At 46.4% G+C, this 24,555-nt stretch overlaps 1 protein-coding gene across 9 annotated transcripts in view; it reads right to left on the reverse strand.

The window, feature by feature from the left end:
* The window catches only part of PPP3CB (protein phosphatase 3 catalytic subunit beta), a 926,247-nt gene that overhangs the window by 690,894 nt on the left and 210,798 nt on the right, over positions 1-24,555 (reverse strand). The window contains exon 2 of one of the 9 annotated variants that reach the window (XM_085603653.1): positions 4,757-4,795. The exons of the other annotated variants lie outside the window; for them this stretch is intronic. Coding sequence (XP_085459779.1) covers positions 4,757-4,795 — 39 coding nt within the window. The remainder of the gene's footprint in view (positions 1-4,756; positions 4,796-24,555) is intronic. 9 annotated transcript variants of the gene reach the window in all.

Here is a 24,555-nt window from a genome sequence, read left to right on the forward strand (position 1 = left end):
TTTCAGCCACATATAATTTACCTTCTGTCTTCCTGCCTTTAAACTCAAAGGTTTAGAGACCTAAACCCTACCATAGGAATTCTTTCACCGGTGAATGTAACTAGGTGTATGTCAAGCGGAGCCAACTTATCACCTAAGGTCTAAGCAAATGTGTCCTCCCACACCGAGTGTTGCACAATGGTGTAGGGTGAACAACTATTTTTATCTCTAACTCACCAAAGTGCATCATACAGGTCAGCTTATGCTTCAATAACGTGTAAACATTTAGTACCGGACCTTCAATGTGATGGAGCGGGTAGTACATAATTTTGTATACCTCCCCCATTCTGCAGGAAAATTATTAATTAAATAATCCATTAACTACAATATTATTAAATGAGTTTGCATGTTTATTAATCAACATTATTAATATTCAAATTACACGTGGGATTTGCATTTTGCATGGCTAAATAACCTTTATGACTAAAATCCATACGCATACTAACAAGTAGTATATGTAGTAATTAGAATACTGCATGATATATGTTGCTTTTGTAATGTCTTGTAATGTTGCCCGAGAAGAGGACCAAAAGGGTGAATATAATTGCTTTAAACGTTGCTATACGCTAGATAAATACAAGTACATAGAGGGATTAGTAAGGGGTTAACATTAGATTTATTATTTCTATGTATTAATTACTCTTTTGTGTTTGTTTCGCTTAAGTTAGCGTATGGGCCTAAACCCAAGATGGCCGCTGACACCACACGACGATGTGGCCACTGTTCCATGAGGCGCGGAGTGAACAGCGCATGCGCAAGAAATCTCCTAAACCTCGTGGCAACCTCTGTACCGCATGTCCCTGGTCAAGGATGTAGAATGGGAAGACTGCCAAGACTGAAAACAATCGACCTCACAATAAACCGGAACGAGCTGACTTCGAAACTAACTTATGACCTCACCACTCAAACTGAACTGAAACCCTAAAATCCGACATCGGACGATCTCAACCAGCCAATCATGACTAACCTAAAATATTAATTTGTATCATCTTTGCTTGAATAGAGAGGGATCGATGCTACTTAGGAGGTCTGCTGCGTATCCTGAATCTTGAAGGTCCGGATACTGCCCGATTATCTGATGACTGCAAACTTTTCCTAAATCCACGGGCAATGATAGATGCTTGCATGTCTCTGGTCCTTTGCTGATCTTTGGGACTGTAGCGTGCTGAGCATAGAACTTTGAACTTTGGCTTGTTTTCGGACGATTTATGACAAATCATGCAGAGCCAATGAATTAGAGGACTCCAAGTTGCCAGATTAGGTAAATATGATGGTCTGCGACTTACTAAAAAAATTTGGTATAAAACTTTCTGAAACTTTGACGAGACAAATGCGAATATTAGATAAACAATTATTGATTAACGAGAACTCATGAGTTGTGAGTTTCATTTAAGGGACAGATTCCGAAGTCTTAAAATGTGTTTTAGCTGGTTCTAAATCACCATCAACCAATCCAACTAATTTGGTCCGATCGACCGAAGTGGGAGGAGTACCTTGATGTTTTGGGATTGAGGATCTGAAGGTTTAAGGGCGTTAATGTATATTTTGTAAATGACTTTTCCTTCCCTATAGGTTATAAGGTGTTTCCCTCACATGTCCGGCGCTTGAACCACTCAACCCTCCTGTGTGTGCAGACCGGTGTGGAAGTGACGTGTGAGTGTTGGTGTTATGGGCCCCACCAATGACTGAATGTGTGAATGAGTTAGTGTGACGTCGGGTCTGTGACGCAGGGAGGATACAGGTACGGGTTATTACCTCGTTGCTAGAGTTTTTGCGCTGCATCAAATGCTCAAAATACTTTCAGAACTTGAAGGTTCGTCATCATCCACTTGTTCAATTTCAGAACCATCCATAACACATTCACTTTCACATTCCCACTTTTATCCTGCATACTTTTGCGAAGTGGCCTAAAATCCCACGATATGAGCATTTGGACTTAATGTCCGGACAATTGTGTCTATGGCTATGGGTCCCTTGTTCCCACATCTGAAACTGATTGGTTGCTTGTCATCACTATAGTTTACATCACAGGCCTTCACCGGATCTTTCCCAGATTATTTCCCGTTCTTGGTCCCAAAAACTTAGCACACTAGAACTGTTTACAAAGACTCATTGCTACTTAAAGCAGCCTGAGCGCACCTTTTAGACATTTCTGCTTTCTTGACCATAGCAATAGTTTCCTTTAAGGAAGCATCACCAAGCACCCACAACTTTTCCTGTATGCTAGAATTATTTGTGTGCATTATGGCCTGATTACAAATTAGTTTCTCCTTGAAGGTACGAATAGTTTCTTACCTGTAGGTGTAGTTTTGCAGCTTGAAGAATTTTCTGGATTCACATGCTGTGCATTATTCCGCCATCTAGTGGTTGGGTCCAGCATTACTGTATTTGTTCTTTTTTTTTTTTGTGGTTGGTGGGCGTCAACATACCACCATTTGGTGTCCTTCTGTGACGTCGACGGGCTTTACAAAAAATAGCTGATTTCTTAAGGACATACACAATCCTCTACTGTCTCCAACTTGCCCAGTTTGCTTTGGAAAAAAATTGTATCTGTCAAAAGAAGCGCACACGGGCAGTTGGTAGTAACAATCCAAATCTCCAGAGCTGCAGCCAGTCAGATTACTGAGCACCCAAGGGTATTCTTGATTCTTTGAAGTACTGCAAGTGAAAGGAAACAGTCCCACAGGTTTGCAAGGGATGCTGGACTACAGTCTATCCATAAAGTTAATGTTTGCACTTCGTGATCAAATGTTACACAATGTTTTCTATATGTGGGAGTTTTCAGACCTTTTACAGAACATGAAGGACTGCATGGATCTGATTTAATTTGATGAGCAAGTGGAGACAATTTCTCAGGATATCTCCTCGCCTATTCTCCTTGCAATGAGGGAAAACATGTAAAACATAGCCTGGGACACTGGAGATTCCCAAAGGTCGACTGCCAGCCTGCAGATATGTGGAGCGGAGGTTCCTCCTTTCTTAATTTAAGAGAACATTGGTTTTGTAGTTGGCGACCACTACTCTGTTGACCATGGGTGAGGGAAAACTATCAACACATTTAGGTGGTGGGACAAATTTAATTATTTTCACTGGCAATGATGGATTGGTCTGTGCAGTGTACCACTCAGTCACACTCAGGTGAGGTAGTCAATGAACCTGAGGGCATCAGAAGGCACACAGCACCAGCATACTGGGCACATGATCCCGTCATCCCATGATTGGAACAGATAGGTCAACCTTGATGGATGTAAAATAGCAGTTTTCAGGCCATGATGGAACATTTTGTGCTGTGAGTGCTGATTCCACACAGCGAACCTGAAGAACTGTATATGTGCATCCATGAAATGCATTTGAAAGAAGGGATCCTGCAGATCTACAGACCACAGGTATTCACTGGTGAATACTACTGTCAACAGTGGTCCAGAGTCAGCACATCGAACCTTTGGGAAAGTGGGATTTGTAATCGAACTGTAAGTATAACATTGAGCAAAGGCCACCTCACTTCTGTACGGAGTTGTGCCTTTTAGCCTGAAAAACTGGATGATTTCAATGGTTCTTGGGAAGAGCCATCTTTCCACTACTACCAGACTTTCTTTGGTGATTCACTGAGGCAGAGGCAGCCTGGTAGTGCTCGAGTAATAATAACTTGCATTATACATACTGCTCTTTATATTGCACTTCTGCCATTTCGATACGTTGGCTATAACAGGTACGACTATTACCCAATGATGGTACTCAATTGTCCAACCTTGGAGAGATTGGAGGCTGAGGCTTGTTGGGAATTAGATTTGTGATCTGCACTCATTGCTTATCACATTGGTGAGTATTTAATTCACCGAGCGATCAGTATGGTAATGAGAATAAGTTCTAGAATAATACTTAGTGAATGTCATCCAGTCCAATTAAAGTGTTTCATGTCATCATGGGGTTTGCTTACAACAACATGGATCACTCTTCTCACAATAATTCACCTCATTTTAAGTCTTCAAACCATCCTTCAATTTGTTCTGATGAGCATCCTCCAGAACATCATATTCAGAAACCATTCCACGATTGCCGAGACTCTGCAGCAAAGCAGGAGGCACATTGTATCCTGTCCGTTTGGTTGTAGTAAAGTTATTTTCTGATCCAGGCTTTCCTACTCAATTGCATCCTAGGTTGTTTTTGGGGGAACAGAGTGGGGGAGGGAACATAAATTTCCCCTGATTCACAGAATTAACCCTTGGAAATCTCTTTGTGCAAGATCCCTCAGACCCTCAACAAAATAGTTTCACTTTACAACAAGAACACATTTGTGAATGGTTACACCCCTGAGAAGACTCAATGTTATAAAAATGCTCTCCCTAGTTGAAATGGCATGGAAGGTATGGTAGTGTAGCCACAGCAACATTTCTATGACAATGCAGAAAATGCTGCTCATTAATCCGCAAGTCAAATAAGTTGTGTCAAGAGAATTTTAACAAATTGTCATACAAAAAAAAAAATCTTCCCTCACAGAAATTAACCCAGAGGTCCTTAGACCCTCGTCATCAAAAGATCTATATGGTAAGAGTTCTATTTTGAGGTCAAAATTTTAAGGCCTCGCAAAGATACAACCAGAGGTACTGTAAACATGCATTTGTGCTGCTGTAACATTTTCTGTAAGATTATGGATTTAAAGCATTTGTCACATATTCATACTTTGCAAAAAACATTTAATGAAACTACCTCACAATACCTGAAATAAGACGTAAGCAGTGCTTTGACCATCCAAAATCTAAAACAAAAGAAAGTCGACCATGACAATGGTTCTCGTCAAACCGATGGTTTTCGGATAATGTGTCAAAAGTCTGTAATTTTTTTAAACTTTATTCAAGTCTAACACCAAGAAGCCCATACTGTATATCTCCTGATGTAAATATAACCATCTGATAAAAACAAGAATAATATAATTAATAAAAGTTCCATTACTGACGGTTTTGTAATTATAAAGGCAATCTCTACTTGTTTTATAATATATATATCACCTTCTTTATGTTAACGCTCTGATTCGTTACAAATTGTGTCGCCAATGTCAAGGGTTTATGGTGGGAGTAATAATACTTCTTTGTCTCGGGAATCTTTTGTGCAATTACATTTTCCACCACATACACTGTTCACAAAACAGCAATGAATTCAAGAGGACACTCAGATTGCATATAAAAACCCATACATGTTTCAGTGCCTCCTAGTTTACATTACATAGATGTAATGTGAAAGAGTGTGTGTGTAAGGGTGTTTCTTAATGGAAACAGGTGTTACAAGATGTCGGTCCGGTGGACAAAGAGTAAAAGCAAAACTAAAGACTACTTCTGAAATTCATTTGGCATGATAATAGAGGCTCATCTTTTATTATAAGAAGTGTGCACATGCAGGTTTGCTTTCTTATGAGTCAACATTGTATGTTGTACACAAAGCCTTTTTTCCATCAATTAGACAGACAATGTTAATAAAATGGTGTTATCGTACTTTCTTACAAGACAAAAAATGTACTGTTGATGAATAACATGTTCAATAGGATCTGGTGAAAGTGTAAACTTTTTTTGTAAGGAACACTTGTATTTTGTATAGCTCTGGCATACCCTTTGTATCAATGTGTTGAAATGACAACACATGAAGATAATGCTAAAACAAAATCTGCCACATAATCAGCACTTCCTGGACACATAACTTGGTAATTCACTGCTGCAGAATTCTAGTAGCCTGGATCTAACTCTTGCAATAGCAACTGCCTCTGGGGGGTACCATAACAGCAGCCAGCTGCAAACTATGGAGAATAAATGTATTAAAAGGCTGCTGATGGCTCCAAAAGGTGCCCGTACTACCTTCTATCATCATGAGGTGGGACCAAAATTATCATAGACTGTCTTAATCTTGATGGTGTATTAGATATTCGCTGGCTATCTTTTGTCAGGGATAATATTTATAAGTTGGGCCTGGGACAATATTTTGATTGCCCTGCAATCATTCCTGAGAATGAGAAAATAATTATTAAAGAGGCATATTACGGCAGGGCAAATGTCCGTCATTCCCAACCAGAGGTAGCAGGTCCTCTGTGCTTATTTCCGGCACAACAGCAATTTTATTTAACGTTTATCTCAAATATTCAGGCTCGCTTTTACCTAACAAGATTACGGCTATTGACCCTGCATTTTTTTGTAGCTTTTCCGACACAAGCTGGTTGGACAGACAACCTAGTGCCCTGCCCCTGCGACAATTTGGCAGTTCAAAGCACATTGCACCTTATGCTTTTTTGCACCCTATATAAGGAGCATAGGAGCAGATTTTTTGTCCCAATTTTAAAAAGCTCTAGGCCAAGCTCTTATACTGAAGGTTTTAATCTCTTGTATTCTTTCGCCACATCAGACATATGTATTCGGGTTTCCAATTTTATTAAGGTGGTAATTGCTATCAGAAAACGATATTGATATCTGTAATTGATTCACATTATTTAGAATTAATAATGAATTTCCTTTTAGTGTTGTTTTAGACTAATTTTAAGGATGGTATTCTTAATTTTCATTCCTTTTAATAATTGAAATAACTGAAATGATTATCCTGTGTATGTTATGTTAAAATTTCTTATAAAGCACACGGTCACGAGTCCGATGACGAACTACGGACTTTGTTGCCTTTCGACACTGTCAAGTCTCTCATAAACGCCATCTCTCCCTTTATACAGGGAGGGCTGGAACCCTTTCAGAATAAACCTCAAGCGGAATCCCAGGGGGTGTGGCGGCCATAACAAGAGGGACGAACTTCTCTCACGGAGCGGAAGCTGTTTTCCCCGGAGGAGGTGCAGAGTTTGTGGCGTGGACAGCGGGTGCAGACCGAGGCGGAACAGCGTCTGAAACGAGCCGAGCAGTTACAGAAGAGGACACCGAGGCGAGGGCTGCTGCCGCAGAAAAAGACGTCAAGCCGGAAGGCCAACCGGACCGCGTCTCGCCCAGCCACCCTCCTGGAGGGGAGTGGCTCAACAAGGTACGGGCGAAACTATAGGGGTTCACGGGACATAGGAGGGGGAAGGGCGCTGATTAGAGGGAGGAGGGAAGTCACATCGGGGCTCACTCGGTGCCGGATAGAGGTGACTTCTTCCCTCACTCCTAGTCCCTTGAGATAGGAAGTGTCCACTTCCCCAGCGACTCATTCCGGTGTTGTTGTTTTTTTTTTTTTCCCCAACTACGCCGGTTACCAACTCCTTTGAAGCGGATGCATCTGGCCCCCAACCCCCTAGTCCAGGAGAAGCCCTGGTGAAGACGGGACCATCCCAACCAGGAAATCTGCCCTGGAAGTCCAAAGACGTTTACCTTGATGATTTTTTCCCCCCGTTTTGATGCAAATAACATTTTCTGACCCTCAATCATCTCTTCCACAAATATTAATTTTTTGGCCACCTTCACTCTAGCACCGATCCCTCTTTGTGACAATGTGGTGGAGAATGCGGGCATAGCCTCTGTCGCTACAAGATGGAGAACATCATATACCAGCTGAAGGAGGGCCAAACCAAGCTAGAATGGGCCGTCGAGCAGGGTGCCAGTCAAGCAGAAATGGACCGGGCAGCGTTTACAGCCGCCATACAGACCCAAGCGGACAACTTGGTGAAATTGGCCGAAGGACAGAACCAGCTCCTCCTGGGGCTGGGACAAGGGAGAATCCCCGCACCCCCTGGCACTGTTATCCCCTTACAAAAGTACGTGCCTGGAGAGGACCTTATAGCATTTTTTCTTAATTTTGAACGGGCTGTTAGGGCCAGTGGGTGGCCCACCGATAGATGGGAAGTGTTGGAAAACCACACTCCCACTCTGAAAGGGTGGTGGTGGTCTTCCGGACACACTGTGGTAGCTTGGCTCGAGTGGTCAGGAAACAGGCGCAGTGCTAAGCATACAATATACCCATACAAGAACCATGCGTGCATCCGTTCCAAAAACGACTCTACACCGTAAAAATTATGAAAATATTCTTCTTTATCTTTTTCTCTTAGTTGCTGATTGGAAAAATAAATAGGTCAATCACAATATACAAGTTTCAATTAGTGCAGGTCAAATAAATATTGGCTGTTTGATGAAATAAATAGGGGTGATCATAAATAACAGGGCATAAATACAAGTGCAATATATACAGACAATTAAATACTTTGAGGCAATAAATACTGTACCAATAAATATTGTACACCATCAAGTCCTGTGGACCTATAAATATAGTGAAGCAATAAATAGGTAAAAACTCAATAAATACAGTACCCCCAATAAATAATTAAAAGTATACAGCAACCCTCATATAATCAGATGACACTTCAATTCTTATGGGCTGATTTGGCCCAGGCACAGCTTGTAGGGTTGTGGAAGGCTTGAGGGGGGGGCTACTCCCTGGCTGGGACAAGGCTGAGGCCTAAACTGAGGTAGATCAAAGGGGGGAATACCAGTGCCCTGGCTTTCTCTCTCCACACAACCTCTCTAGGTTAGTCCCAGTTCACCCCAGGCACAGTCAGGTTGGTTTCAGCACCTCCCTAGCCCCTTAGAGCAGTCTCTCAGGTCTCCACAGGGCCTTAGGCGCCCTCTACTCCACTTACTGCCCTTTTTCTGATGTTCCGACGCCGCTGGAGTCGTGTCGATGCCGTGAGGCGGTTCCGGTTCGGTCTCGGCGGCCTCGGCACAATGTCAGTTCTTTGACGACGCCGGCAGGCGGTTCCGGTCCGATGTCGGTGGCCTCGGTTCGATCTCGACCTCCGATTCGACGGCGTCGGGCAGTCTCTTCACGATGTCGACTTCGGGCGGCTCCGGTCCGATGGCGCTCTCGGCTCCGATGACGTCGGCCGGCCTGGCCTCGATGTCGACTTCCGGCGACTCCGGGGTGCGATCCTCACCCCCGACCTCCGGTGCTCCTCCTCACAGGCTCCGGGCGACTCCGGAGTGCGATCCTCACTCCCGACCTCCGGTGCTCCTCTACCTCGGTCTCCGACGACTCCGGAGGGCGGACTTCACTCCTCCGATGACGCCGCTCGCTCGACCTCGGTTCACTTCCTCCTCGACCTCTGGTATTCCTCACGACCTCCGTCGGCGCCCTCTCACGACCTCAGGCGGCTCCGGGTACGACGTCTGCTACTTCAGTCAGCGCCGCTTCTCCACCTCGGGCTCCAGGTCTTCAGGCTACTCGACGCCGGACTCCAGGGAAACCAGTTTCCAGGTCAGGATCTTGCTGCTTTCTTGGTTCTTAAGGCCTGTTCCTGCTGTCCAGGTCCTTAGGATAAGTTTCTTCTGTCTTCTTCCCACACAGGGCTATAGGCTGGGATCCATCAGTAGGGACAAGTATCAAGGGTGGGTTTATGGACCCCACTCCAGGCACAAGTTTCCACCCCTGCTGCTTCACTCCGTCCTCCTTCACTGTTGTGCTGCTCTCTCTTCACCAGTCAGGTGCCAACTGCCAGCTCCAACTGCCAACTCTCTCTCTTAACCTCCCAACATTCTAAACGGTTTCCAACTGTCACAGAGTTCTGGAACCTCCTGGAATGTTCTGGAAGGTGCTGGTAGGTTCCAGTGGATGCTGGTGATGTCACAGGTGGCCACCATTTTGTGCTTCAGGCCCTCAGGCAGAAGTTTTCAGGGGTAATTACAATGGCTCCCTGAATCTGCATCAATATGAAAAATGAAAACAACTGAGGGAAAAAGGGCCAAGTCCTACACAACCCCCTTCCAGCCAAAAGCCAGGGTAGACCGATCAATGCCTTGATGGTCTTCCCTGCTTGGGGCGAGAAAAGGTGGACGCAGGCCCGCAACGGCAGGAGCACCCGCAAGTTCTCCTCCGCTCTGGAACCCAATGGTTCCCTAACAAACCTCCCTGGACCAACAAAACCACCCCACGGGGGCTCCCTAGCTAGTTGTGGCCAGGACCGGCCCCTGGGCCATCCAGATGTCTCTGGCCCGGGTGATCTCGCGGAGTGGGGGGCAGTAGCCCCAGGCCTGTAGTGCCCATTGACCACTCCGGTCCTCCTCCTTGCAGTCCTAAACTGCCTCTGGTCCTTCTTCCTGGGGTTCACACCCTTAGGCTGACCAGCCTTCCGGGGCGAGGCTCTCCTCCCCCTAACTCTCCTTCTGGGATTCCTCACCCTACCCTGCGAGGCACCCTCAGACCAACACTTCCTCCTCAGTCTAGGGCCTTGACCCCTCAACTGATCCTTCAACCTAGGGTCTAGACCCTTAGGCTGAGTCGGTGCCCGAGGCGAGACCTTCCTCCCTCTGCACCCCCTTCCAGATTTCAGCACCCTCCTAACGGGAAAAGTACCCCTGGAAGTCAATTTCGGGGGGACCCGGTTAACCGAGGCCCCACCCGCCAGGTCAGGCAACCCCTGAGCCTGGCATCCCAGCCCAGGACCTAAACCCTGAAACTGAGCCAACCCCAGAACCTCAGGCGCGCTGGTTACAGTCGCCCTGGGTCCTCCTGACACTAGGGGCTCCCCTGCACTGGATGGCACTTCGGGACAGCCTAGGCTCCCAACCTGGGGCTCCCTTGCGGAACTCTCCAGGCCCTGAGACTTCGGTTGGGGCACCTCGGGACACCTCCCCGTCTCACGCCTTCCTACAGATAGGTCGTGAGGCCCTACAACCCTCTCTCCCTGGGACCTAGCTGGGCTATCTGCCCCTTCTCCCACCTCGCTGGGTTGGGAGATCCCTGCACTACCCCCTTCAGGTTCACACCCCAATGCCTCCTCAGACACCCTGGTGATGTCATCCTGGGGTAAATAAACTTCTAGCTCCTTTGGAGCTTCTGGTATGCTGCCACCAGTGTCCTCGCTGGACACACTCATCTGGAGGGCACGCAGCTTCATCTCTTTCAGTCTTATCTCATGAGCCATCCTCTGTTTCTCCGTCTCATGAGCCATCCTTTTCTCCTCCATCTCTTTCTCCAGCCTTGCTAAGTCCCATGTGAGCTGTCTTTCCTCCCTCCGGTCTGTTAACTTCACTTTAGACAAGCCACCGCTAGAGGCACTGCTGCCCTTCCTAGAAAGTGTCCTGGGCCCTGCTGACAGGTTCCCCACCTCAGGTTGGTACATCTCGCCCACTCAGGTTAGAGGACAGGTTTTGTGCAGTAACAATGCAGGGGGGTACCTTTAATAATACCTCCTCCCACCACCAGAGTAAATTTGGAAAAAACAAAAACCCACAATTAGGAAGGCCGCTGTGAGAAAACTCCCGGTGTAGGCCTATGGACTACCCACAGTTATTGTTGAGTATATGTAGGCACAGCTCTATCCCACCACTGAACACCAATTTATGTTGGAAAACCACACTCCCACTCTGAAAGGGTGGTGGTGGTCTTCCGGACACACTGTGGTAGCTTGGCTCGAGTGGTCAGGAAACAGGCGCAGTGCTAAGCATACAATATACCCATACAAGAACCATGCGTGCATCCGTTCCAAAAACGACTCTACACCGTAAAAATTATGAAAATATTCTTCTTTATCTTTTTCTCTTAGTTGCTGATTGGAAAAATAAATAGGTCAATCACAATATACAAGTTTCAATTAGTGCAGGTCAAATAAATATTGGCTGTTTGATGAAATAAATAGGGGTGATCATAAATAACAGGGCATAAATACAAGTGCAATATATACAGACAATTAAATACTTTGAGGCAATAAATACTGTACCAATAAATATTGTACACCATCAAGTCCTGTGGACCTATAAATATAGTGAAGCAATAAATAGGTAAAAACTCAATAAATACAGTACCCCCAATAAATAATTAAAAGTATACAGCAACCCTCATATAATCAGATGACACTTCAATTCTTATGGGCTGATTTGGCCCAGGCACAGCTTGTAGGGTTGTGGAAGGCTTGAGGGGGGGGCTACTCCCTGGCTGGGACAAGGCTGAGGCCTAAACTGAGGTAGATCAAAGGGGGGAATACCAGTGCCCTGGCTTTCTCTCTCCACACAACCTCTCTAGGTTAGTCCCAGTTCACCCCAGGCACAGTCAGGTTGGTTTCAGCACCTCCCTAGCCCCTTAGAGCAGTCTCTCAGGTCTCCACAGGGCCTTAGGCGCCCTCTACTCCACTTACTGCCCTTTTTCTGATGTTCCGACGCCGCTGGAGTCGTGTCGATGCCGTGAGGCGGTTCCGGTTCGGTCTCGGCGGCCTCGGCACAATGTCAGTTCTTTGACGACGCCGGCAGGCGGTTCCGGTCCGATGTCGGTGGCCTCGGTTCGATCTCGACCTCCGATTCGACGGCGTCGGGCAGTCTCTTCACGATGTCGACTTCGGGCGGCTCCGGTCCAATGGCGCTCTCGGCTCCGATGACGTCGGCCGGCCTGGCCTCGATGTCGACTTCCGGCGACTCCGGGGTGCGATCCTCACCCCCGACCTCCGGTGCTCCTCCTCACAGGCTCCGGGCGACTCCGGAGTGCGATCCTCACTCCCGACCTCCGGTGCTCCTCTACCTCGGTCTCCGACGACTCCGGAGGGCGGACTTCACTCCTCCGATGACGCCGCTCGCTCGACCTCGGTTCACTTCCTCCTCGACCTCTGGTATTCCTCACGACCTCCGTCGGCGCCCTCTCACGACCTCAGGCGGCTCCGGGTACGACGTCTGCTACTTCAGTCAGCGCCGCTTCTCCACCTCGGGCTCCAGGTCTTCAGGCTACTCGACGCCGGACTCCAGGGAAACCAGTTTCCAGGTCAGGATCTTGCTGCTTTCTTGGTTCTTAAGGCCTGTTCCTGCTGTCCAGGTCCTTAGGATAAGTTTCTTCTGTCTTCTTCCCACACAGGGCTATAGGCTGGGATCCATCAGTAGGGACAAGTATCAAGGGTGGGTTTATGGACCCCACTCCAGGCACAAGTTTCCACCCCTGCTGCTTCACTCCGTCCTCCTTCACTGTTGTGCTGCTCTCTCTTCACCAGTCAGGTGCCAACTGCCAGCTCCAACTGCCAACTCTCTCTCTTAACCTCCCAACATTCTAAACGGTTTCCAACTGTCACAGAGTTCTGGAACCTCCTGGAATGTTCTGGAAGGTGCTGGTAGGTTCCAGTGGATGCTGGTGATGTCACAGGTGGCCACCATTTTGTGCTTCAGGCCCTCAGGCAGAAGTTTTCAGGGGTAATTACAATGGCTCCCTGAATCTGCATCAATATGAAAAATGAAAACAACTGAGGGAAAAAGGGCCAAGTCCTACAGGAAGGTAATGGTTTCAGCAAGAAATGTCGTGTGTCACGGAAAGGGGGAAACCCTTTTGTTGGAACTAGGGCTCTCACACACCCAGCAAGCTAGGTGTCATGCTTCATCATTTGAGCCTGCCCCTCGTCAGGTCGGCGCTGCAATTCCTGACGGGCTCCCAATAATGGGGCTCTTTAGCGGGGATCTTCTGTTCCTGCCGAAGGGTGCTGTGGGGGTAAGGGGCCCTAGACTGTGTAGATGTGGTGTGAGGATAAAAGGATCAACATGTTTCTTGCCTATAAAGCCAGTAAATGGTCACGGCAATTCGTCAGGATCAAAAAACATTAACTATCTACAACGAAGGTATGTGTGTTTTACATACCAGAGAGGTGCTCGGGAGTAACCTCGTGTACTAGCAAGGCAATCTTGCAGCAGTCTCCGGCGGGTAAGAAGGACTCCCAACGTGGGTCCTGCGTCGTTCGACGCTTGGGATGAAAGACCTACCCCTACCGCCGGACCTGGTCCGGCGGTAGGGGTAGGTCTTTCATCCCAAGCGTCGAACTTTACTGGCTTTATAGGCAAGAAACATGTTGATCCTTTTGAGTGTAGGGCATACACAACTAGCGTCATAACCACTAGTAGCTATCCCCACCTCATTTTTCTCATTTCTTTTAATTAGGCTGCTTACCACTTTATTAAATACATTTTTTCGTGGACTAACAGTACCTATTTTATCCTCACACCACATCTACACAGTCTAGGGCCCCTTACCCCCACAGCACCCTTCGGCAGGAACAGAAGATCCCCGCTAAAGAGCCCCATTATTGGGAGCCCGTCAGGAATTGCAGCGCCGACCTGACGAGGGGCAGGCTCAAATGATGAAGCATGACACCTAGCTTGCTGGGTGTGTGAGAGCCCTAGTTCCAACAAAAGGGTTTCCCCCTTTCCGTGACACACGACATTTCTTGCTGAAACCATTACCTTCGCTTCTTTGACCTGAGGAACTTTGTACTCGTTTTTGTCTCATTAGTCGTTAGGGTACGTACACTGGACCTCGTTAATCTTACCCACTTATCCCTCTCCTTGTTGACACCACCGATAGATGGCCCTTTTATTTGGCACCCTTGCTCAGAGTAGAGGCTCAGGCGGCGTACCAGACTATCAATCAGGATGGAACTGCTGTGTATGGGGTCTTGAAGCAGTATATCCTGGACCGCCTCGATGTAGATGACTAAGCCCACCGCCTCCGGTTTAGACAAGAATGCGAAACAGCGGGTGACACACCTAAGATGCTTTTTTTCAAAATAAAGGACGCCGCCGACCGTTGGTTAAAACCTCAAGAGGCCAATCTCGACAATGTAATGAACAAAATATATCTTGAGCAGTATCTGGAAGCCCTCCCTGATGGCACCCAAAAGTGGCTTCGACAACATGCGAACTTAACTGTCGAACGGGCCGTTGAAATGGCCACTTCATTCACCCGTGCACAGGGCCGTGGGCCTTTCAAAGAACCCGAAAAACCCCAAAAAGGTCCTGTTACGTTACATTCAGAGAGAAGGCCCGCCAAACCCTACCCAGAACCCCCAAGAGTTAGACCTGGGAGCTATGACCCTCCAGTCACCTCCAGCCCCCAGTGCTTCGAATGTGGCGAGTGGGGCCACATAGCTAGCTTCTGTAGAAAGAAGAGAGACAAACCTGATGAGGAGCCTATGGATGTCAACTACGCCCCCAGATCGATTCTGTTCGCACAAGAGATGGGACATATGTACTATGTGAGTCTCATTGTAAACAACCGAGAAGTAAAAGCCCTCCTTGATTCAGGGTGTAAGCATTCAGTGGCTCGGGGGGACATGGTCCTTCGCTCACAGATTATCATAGGGAGGAATGTTGGCATACGATGTGTGCATGGGGACATCATAGTTGCCAGTGCGCACCCAGGCAGGTACCCAGACTACAATCACTGTAGGAGTTCTCCCCTCTCTTCCTGTGCCACTAATCCGAGGAGTAGACAATCCCTCCTTTCCCCTCCTCCTTGCCAGTGCCCTGAAAACGGAGACAATACCAAAAAGTTCACACAACGCCCTCCTCACCTCAGAACCTTGGGCTATGGATAACAATTTCAGGGGGGCCCAGTTGAACTACGCATCCCTTAGGCATGCCTGGCAGAGCGCGCAAGAAACAAAGAACACCCAAAACAAAACCTATCTTTGCTTTCTTGAACAGCACAGGCTTCTTTACCGCATCGCTAAGGAGGGGGCTGCACCTCAGCTATTGGTGCCAACGAGCTTTAAGGACCAAGTCCTGTACTTTGGTCACTCATTTGTTAGCAGGGTATGTAGCGGCTGAAAAAAACAGTCAGGCGATCCTGAACAACTTCTACTGGCCTGGCATATATCTCCAAATCAAAAAGTATTGCCAGGAATGTGAAATATGCCAGAAACAAAACCCCTACATCCCTCCGAAGGTACCCCTACAGCCCCTACCTATCATTGGGCAGTCCTTCGAGCCTATAGGGATGGACTGATAGCCCCCTTCCTAAATCCAGCAAAGGCCATCAATATGTCCTTATGATTGTGGACTATGCCACTCACTATCCTGAAGCCTTCCCCCTGAAAACAGCCACTCCCACAACCATATGCCAGAAACTAATCGAGGTGTTTTCAAGACTGGGGTTTCCGAAAGAAATACTCACGGACCAGGGCACCCCTTTTGTATCTCGCCTCATGAGGGAAATCTGTAAACAGCTTGACATCAAGCATATAAAGACATCCGTATACCACCCTCAAACGGATGGCATCGTAGAACGTTACAATGGTAACCTAAAGCTTACATTAAAGAAACTCCTGTCAGGGGATGGAAGAAACTGGGATCAGCTTCTTCCATTAGCGCTGTTTGTCGTCCGGAGCACAGTACAGTCTAGCTTGGGAGTGTCCCCTTTTGAACTCCTGTTTGGGAGGCGACCTCGCACCCTCCTCGAAATTACAAAAGAAACATGGGAGGAACAAGGGGCTGCTGAAGCACACGCTTTACTGGATTATGCAAACCAGGTGAAAGTAAGACTTCACAAATTGGGAACTTTAGCACAAGATCAATTCAATTCAAGATAAGCTTTATTCGGTTGGGACATACAACCATAAAAGCACAATGTATAGCACGTAACATACTAAAATACCATGGTACAGATCCACATACAATATTAAAACACATACAGTTATCATTTTACAGTATCCGACAGACTATGGTTATCTTCTCTTAAAATAAATAGTAAGCACAAAATAGCATTGCATATTTACATTCGGGGGAACCATCGGGACTTTTCAATGTCCGGTATATAGTACGCAAGTTAAAGCATAACTCCAGATGTAAACAATGGACTCGTAGCAGCGTAACCTAGTATTAAAAGCAATAGCGAAGGATCAACTCGCAAAAGCTTAAGAAGTACAATAACTAAAGTGCAAGGTGCGTAGCAACATGATACAGAAAAAGGAAAAAAAGTGCAAATGCTAAAGTGCAAAGTGCAGGAGCAATAGGACTGTCCCTAACTTAATAAAGGATAAAGGTTCACGTTAGAACAGCATACTCTTTCTTATTTTAATTGCACTTAAAATAAATGTAGCAGTATAAAAACATACATCAGGGTCGTTGAGTGCAAAAAGTAAGGTCATAGCAGCATTGATGGTATTGATTTCATACTTTTTAAACAGGGGCTTGAGATAGACAATCCTTAAAAGCAGAAAAAGATCACATAAAAACAGAAAGTGCAAAGTGCTTTGTTTTGTGGACCCATCACAAGGACAAGGGGTAACTGGGTGCTGGTTCACCACAGGGAACGCAACCAGATGGTGCACAAGGACTAATCTCAATCTGGTTAATACATAACAATGTCGTCTAATAGTGCACTACTAGAGGAATTTGCGATTAAACTGTGACCGTTACTCCACTCTATATTAACCCCTTTTTGGGAGGTTATTTGCTCTCCTTGATATAAGGGTGGGATTTTATCACGGGCTACACAATTCGACACGGAGAAGCCATCGGGATCTTTGGTGGGCCCCTTTACTGAGGGCAAATCTACGTCCAAGGACTCAGGAACTCCCGACCCCCTTACATATATACTAGTTGGATCCAGTCAATCATTACAGTCTAGGGAACTAAGAGGTTGGAATCTATTCTGTATAGGCAGACCAGGATATTTCTGCGAATAGATACTGAATTAGAACTACAAGCACTAGGGTTCTTGTCTCCAAACTGAGGGTGACTTAAATGTCTATAAAAATAACCAAGAGGGTAGAGCGAGACACTGCGTTCGGTATGCGGGCTTAAAGCTACTCTCTCAAGGGACATTCGCTCCCAGGACGGGTTCTTAAAATTAATAATAATACAATCCCCATACAGAGTCTTTCTGGAGGGCCCTATCCAGTTCACCCTTCTACTAAAAAGTACCTGGTCCGCCTGGCCCACTGGGAATCCGCATTTATGGTGCAGCCAGTGCACCACCTTATTTTTTAAGGTATCATAGCTTTCTTTTTGATGCGCCTCTAGTTGTGGAACATTAACCATAACTGCCACATATGGGCTACATTCTGGTGGAAGGTTAATAGAAGTGACTGATAGACCAGCTGGCTCTTCCCTCTTTTCCGGTTTATTACAAGTTGGGTGTTTAGCACAAGATCAATTAGACAAGGCCCAGACACGACACAAGCTACAGTACGACAAGGGGACGAAGTGGAGAGAGTTCAGAACAGGTGACTGGGTGTTGATACTTCTCCCCTCCTCCTCTCATAAACTAAGAAAAGAGTGGCAGGATCCCTTTGAGGTTATAAGGAAGGTCGAGAAGACTACCTATGTGCTCCGTCTTTCTCCCAACAAATCCCAAATGTACCACGTGAATATACTTAAAAAGTGGTTGGGTCCACCTCCCCCGAAACCCTGCGGTATTTCATTCGCCACGCCGGCAGAAACCACAGTCAGAGACACTATTCTTGGTCCCGAACTTAGTACAAAAGAGAAAGAAGAGTTACAGGCCCTTCTCCTCTCATTCTCCGATATCTTTTCCAACCAGCCCAGTAAAACATCTTTAGCCACCCATTCGATACCCACCCTTGAGGGCGTTGTGGTTAAACAGAAACCCTATCGGGTCCCCGAAGGCCATCGCGCTGCGTTGCAAAAAGAGGTGGCTGAGATGTTAGCTTTGGGAGTAGTGGTACCCTCAAAGAGCAATTGGTGTTCACCAATTGTTCTTGTTCCAAAGCCAGACGGAAGCACCCGCTTCTGTATTGACTTCAGAGCGGTAAACCGCATTTCAAAACAGGATGGGTATCCCCTTCCCCGGGTGGATGAGCGCCTGGGTGAGACTCGCTACATATCCACCATCGACCTCACCAAAGGCTACTGGCAAATCCCTCTCCACCCGGAGGACCAAGAACAGACTGCCTTTTCTACCCCGGATGGGCTCTTCCACTTTACCGTGTTGCCTTTCGGTCTTCATGGCGCCCCGGCTAGCTTTCAGAGACTCATGGACACCCTCCTGAAAAAGCACCTAGGATATTCGGCCTATTTAGCCAAATGTGGGGAGAACACCAAACACACCTTTCCGCCATTCTGACAGAGTTGATGGAAGCCAACCTTCATATCAACGCAAAGAAATCCAAATTTGCCTTCCAAAACGTCAAATACCTGGGTTACTTGTTGGGGGAAAGGATAATTGAACCCCAATAAGAGAAGGTAAGGGCCGTTCAAGAAACCCCCTTTCCCGGCACCAAGAAAGAGATGAGGGCTTTTTTAGGTTTGGTCGGCTACTATAGGCAGTTCATTCCCCACTTTTCTCAAACAGCAGCACCCCTCACTGATTTGCTAAAGAAATCCTCTATGGCTAATGGTATCAAAAACCCCTCTGAGCAGGAACTCCAGGCCTTTACGGCCCTGAATACAGCACTGACCACTTCCCCTGTACTCCTCACTCAAGACTTCCAGGAAACCTTTATCCTTCAAACTGACGCTTCAGGGGTGGGGATAGGGGCCGTACTTTCTCAGTTAGATAGTGAGGGTTTAGAACGACCCATACTGTATTTCAGCAGGAAGCTCTTTCCCAGGGAAATAGCCTATCCCACAATAGAGAAGGAGTGCTTGGCCCTAAAATGGAGTGTGGAGAAACTCCGGTATTACTTGGAGGAGCGTTCCTTTTTGCTACATACCAACCATGCCCCTCTTACTTGGCTCCAAAGAAACAAAGGGAACAATGAAAGAGTCCTTCGGTGGTTTTTAGCCCTGCAACCTTTCCGCTTCGAGGTGTTGCACCGTAAGGGCAAGGACCAAGGCAATGCAGACTATCTATCCCGGTTTCCTATTTCCCACCCGATCGGGGAATTCCAAGGGGGCATGTGTCACGAGTCCGATGACGAACTGCAGACTTTGTTGCCCTTCGACACTGACAAGTCTCTCATTAACGCCATCTCACCCTTTAAACAGGGAGGGCTGGAGCCCTTTAAGAATAAACCTCAAGGGGAATCCCAGGGGGTGTGGCCCTTGACGTCATCGGAAACCGGCCTATCAGAGGAGCAGGCGGCCAAAACAAGAGGGACGAACTTCTCTCACGGAGCGGAAGCTGTTTTCCCCGGAGGAGGAGCAGAGTTCATGGCGTGGACAGCGGGAGCAGATCGAGGCGGAACAGCACCTGAAATGAGCCGAGCGGTTACAGAAGAGGACACCGAGGTGAGGGCTGCTGCTGCAGACAAAGACGTCAAGCAGGGAGGCCAACCGGACCGCGTCTCGCCCAGCCACCCTCCTGGAGGGGGGGTGGCTCAACACTGTACGAGCAAAACTACAGGGGTTCATGGGACATGGGAGGGGGAAGGGCGCTCTTTAGAGGGAGGAGGGTGGTCACATCGGGGCTCCCTTGGTGCCGGATAGAGGTGACTTATTCCCTCACTCCTAGTTCCTTGAGATAGGAAGTGTCCACTTCCCCGGCGACTCATTCCAGTGTTGTTGTTTTGTTTTTTCCTTCCCACCTACGCCGGTTACCAACTCCTGTGAAGAGGAGCACCTGGACCCCAACCCCAAGTCCAGGAGAAGCCCTGGTGAAGACGGGACCATCCCAACCAGGAAATCTGCCCTGGAAGCCCAAAGACGTTTACCTTGATGATTTTCCCTGTTTTGATGCAAATAAAATATTCTGACCCTCAATCATCTCTTCCGCAAATATTAATTTTTTGGCCACCTTCACTCTGGCACCGATCCCTCTTTGTGACACGCACATACACCAATTGGTTTCTTGGCGTTGAACTTAAGGTATTGCTGAGCCCCCATATATTTAGTTGTCTGCAGAATCTAGTTATAAGCTTGGGTAAAGAGCCAAGTCTTAAGAAGCCTACGGGATCTAGAAAGTTCAGTGCAGGTTCTTATGTCTAAGGGAAGAGTTTTTCAGAAGCTGGGTGCCAATACTGCAAACCTGCAGCCACCTGTTTGTTTCCGTTTGTAGGACGGAATGGCTAGAAGACTCTTCTGGGCGGAGCGCAAGCTACGTGCAGGTAAATGTTTCTGGACAAGTCTGGATATAAATTTTGGTCTGGCACCATGCAGGGTTTTAAAAATAAGGTAGCCAACTTTAAATGCACATCTTTGTAAAATGGGAAGCCAATGTAGCTCTTTCATAGTGGGAGAGATGTGTTCCCATCTGGGTTGGTGGGATATCAACCTGGCTGCCTGGTTCTGTATCATCTGAAGTCTTTTGATGAGATAAAGCGGGATGCCAAAGTATAGAGAATTGGCATAATCCAGGTGTGATATCACCAAAGATAGGACCACCTGGATTAAGGTTTCCCGGGTTAGTAATCTCCTAATCTTCCTTTTTTTCCTCAATTGAAAGAAACAGGTGGAAGTTACTGCTCCTATCTGAGATTTCATGGTGAGGTCGCTATTGATGATCACTCCCAAACTTTTGGCTGAGGAAGAAGGGGTAGGTGGTGAGCCTAGTTCACTTGGCCAAAACTGTACATTCCAGGGGGTTCAGGGGACCACCTATCAGGATCACTTCCGTTTTGTCTGGGATTAATTTTAACTAGTTGTTATTCATTCAGTCACGGATGTGTAACATCGTTGTCTGGAATTCTGATATCGAATCAGGTGAATTATCTATAGAAAACACCAGTTGCCGATCATCTGCATAGTTGTACATGCATACCTTTCTATTTTTCAAGGAATGAAGTAAGGGAAGAAGGTAAAGATTAAATAAGTGAGGGGACTACGAAGAGCCCTGAGGTACTCCACATGTCGTTGCCATTTTAGGTGCAGAGAACTGGGAGAGACGCACTGACTGAGTACTTTACTCGAGAAATTACTCAATCCAGCTGGACGCCATCCCCTTGAGTCTGGCCGCCCTGACACGGTCGATCAGAATGCGCTGATCGACCGTGTCAAATGCCGCGGACTGGTCCAGCAGCACCAAGGCCTGGGGGGAGCCCTTATCGGCTTCCATTCGAAGTGTATCCAGTACAGTGAGTATTACTGCCTCAGTAGAATGGGCTGGGCGGAATCCCCGCTTGGTTAGGATCAAGGTAATCAGACTGCTCAATGAAAGCACAGAGACATTTGGCCACATGAGATTCCAGTATTTTGGCCAAATAAGGGAGCAGGGAGATGGGCCAATAGTTGGTCAAGATCCGTGGATCCGCACCAGATTTTTTTTAGCAGGAGGACAACTGTTGCTTCTTTAAAAGCTCTCGGAACACAGCCCTGTGCTAGAGAATCATTGCAAAGTGCCAAGGCGGGTCCGGGAAAGATGGTGAAAACTTCTTTCAGAATATGGGGCGGGCAACTGTCGGTAGGTGACTCCGACTTTATTTTAGACAAAAGATTCAGGAAAGTCTGACTGTCTATTTCTGAGAACTGTTCAAAGGAGCACGGATTTCCCAGCATTAAGGGTGGACCCTTAGCAGTAGAGCAGCGGGGAATACTGGCTTTTATGGTGACAATTTTGTCAATAAAGAACTAATTGAGGGAGTTACAAAAGGCTTGGCTGGGTGTATATTTTAATGTAACTATCAGGGTTGGATAGTTTGTTCACGGTGGCAAATATTTCTTTAGACCTATTGGTGGAGCTCATGATTTTTGAAGAGAAGTAGACAGCCTTAGCTGAAGAAATTGACTTTTTATACTCTCTTAGTTGGATCAGATAGCTCTCTTTTTTGTCTAGAGAATAGCTAGTTCTCCATTTCCTTTTGGATTGACGAAGTGCTAGCTTTTGGCTTTGTAAGTCAGGAGAGAACCATCTTTGTGCCTCACGGCGTCTTGCTGATCGGATTGTTCTTAGTGGAGCATTGTTCATTGCTGGCCACAGTGAGCCATGCTGTGAGATTTTTCTCACTTAAATTAATTGACGTCTGGCGGGTGGGGACTGTATTTGCTAAGGTAGCATGGAAATGGGTCTTATTAATATTGTTCCAGTTCCTAGCTACTAATTTTTTTAGACTTAGGGGTTTTACTATAGCAATGTCATTGATAGCAAGCTGGATTAAGGAGTGATCAGACCAAATGCAGGGAGAGACAGTCAGTGCAGATACTATAAAGTTAGCTGTCCACACCTGGTCCAATGTATGTCCCTTATTCTGTGTTGCCATAGTTATTTGCTGAGTAAGGTTTAACCCACTAAGAAAATCGTTCGGTTCTTTGGCATGAGGTTCGCCTTGTGAGTCGTTGGCCCAATAATTAAAATCACCAATCAGCAAAATTTTGCATTGTTGGAAATTAACTGAGCCAGCTTTTCAGAATGAGGAAACGAGGACATATTCTTGGGTGGTCTATACAACAGCACACAAATTAAAGGGGTCGGAGTCGACTCCAGCTTAAGTACTAAATTGTCTACCGAAGGTAGAACAAGTGGGATTAAGTTTGTGAATGTTAAATCTTGGCGAACAATGGCCGCTACTCCCCCACCTACATTCCCTGATGTACGATTTGCCTGTAGAATATAGTAATTGTTGGGGAGGGCTGCTAGAATGTCTGGGGCTGAGTTCTGTGATAGCCAAGTTTCCGTTAGGAATAGAATGTCAGGGTGGCTTGAATCCAGAAGGTTAAATATATCAAGCTGATGTTTCACCAGGGAGCGGGTGATGAGGTAGAAGATGGCTAATTTAGGATCAGTATATCTGGTCTGTCTTTGGGTAGTGATTGTGGCATGGGGGAATATTAATTTCAGGGAAGGAGGTATGTAATTGGGCTATGGTAACTACAAAATGTATAGTTGATTGTATGTACTTTTATGGGTTTTTTTTCTCTGAAAACGAATAAAGTTACCTTGATGATGATGATTAACTGCCACTGTGGCCACAGGACCTTCACTTAATGGCCAACCAGTCTCCACTAAACTGACTTCTCAAGCTGTTATGACAGACTTTCTTAAAGTGGATCCGCTCCAACCTCTTGACACCAAGAGCAAATGCTCAGTTAAATTTGTATTATGTCTTTTCAGGAATTGTAAAACATCATGTCCTAGCTTTCTTACCGTAGAAAAACTGCTAAGAAATGTTTAATTTTTTCAATAACACTGCTAGTTAACCAGCCGGTTCAAAAAAGGCGACACCTGTAAGCACACAAATGAAAGCCCCCAAAGACCCAATCGATAAGATAAACTGCAAGTCCATCTAAAATGAAATTTAATGTTCTCTGTTGCATTTTTCACAATGCATCCATTGAGGGCGTCTATTGCAGTGGTACTGACTTCACAGTGAACTTTGCGGCGAAAATCTTTCATGTCAGGGAACACAACAGACATGACTACAACTCATTAGGATACAATGAACCTACAGAGGTACGCAACTCAACATAAGTAGGCTTCTAAATGGTAGCTCCGCTCTCCCAACATTGCTAGAACACACCTCAGATCTTATTGTTAAATCAGAGAAGCCTAGATGGCGTCATCCAAGTAGTCTGAAATAATTTATGCTGCTTCAATTTGAAATTAGTATTGCATCAAACCATAATCTGTAAGAATGCTCTCTTCCAATTGGGAGTTTTGCATTTCAGTAATGAAATGTGAATCCTAAGTGTCTTGAGAGATGAGACTATGCTTAAGAAGAGCTACCAACAGCAGCTAGAACATGGATGATATGGCACAATCTCCAATCTTGAAACCCAACATTGTCTGCAACACCCAGTGAGTAGATGGTGGGCACTGTGAAATCTCTAAGAAACTGGAATGAATGTCTCCAAACAAGCATAGTTCAGAAAAAGTACCCTGGAACCTTGTATCACTCTATAAAGTCTAAAAATGTAATAGCTTTCCATCCCCATACCTATTCCAGAGTGGCTCAACCACTTCCTGTCTAGTCAGCATTGAATATCACTCAGAAGAATG

Source organism: Triturus cristatus, chromosome 1_2 (assembly GCF_964204655.1).
Source record: "Triturus cristatus chromosome 1_2, aTriCri1.1, whole genome shotgun sequence".
NCBI classification, from domain to species: Eukaryota; Metazoa; Chordata; class Amphibia; order Caudata; family Salamandridae; genus Triturus; species Triturus cristatus.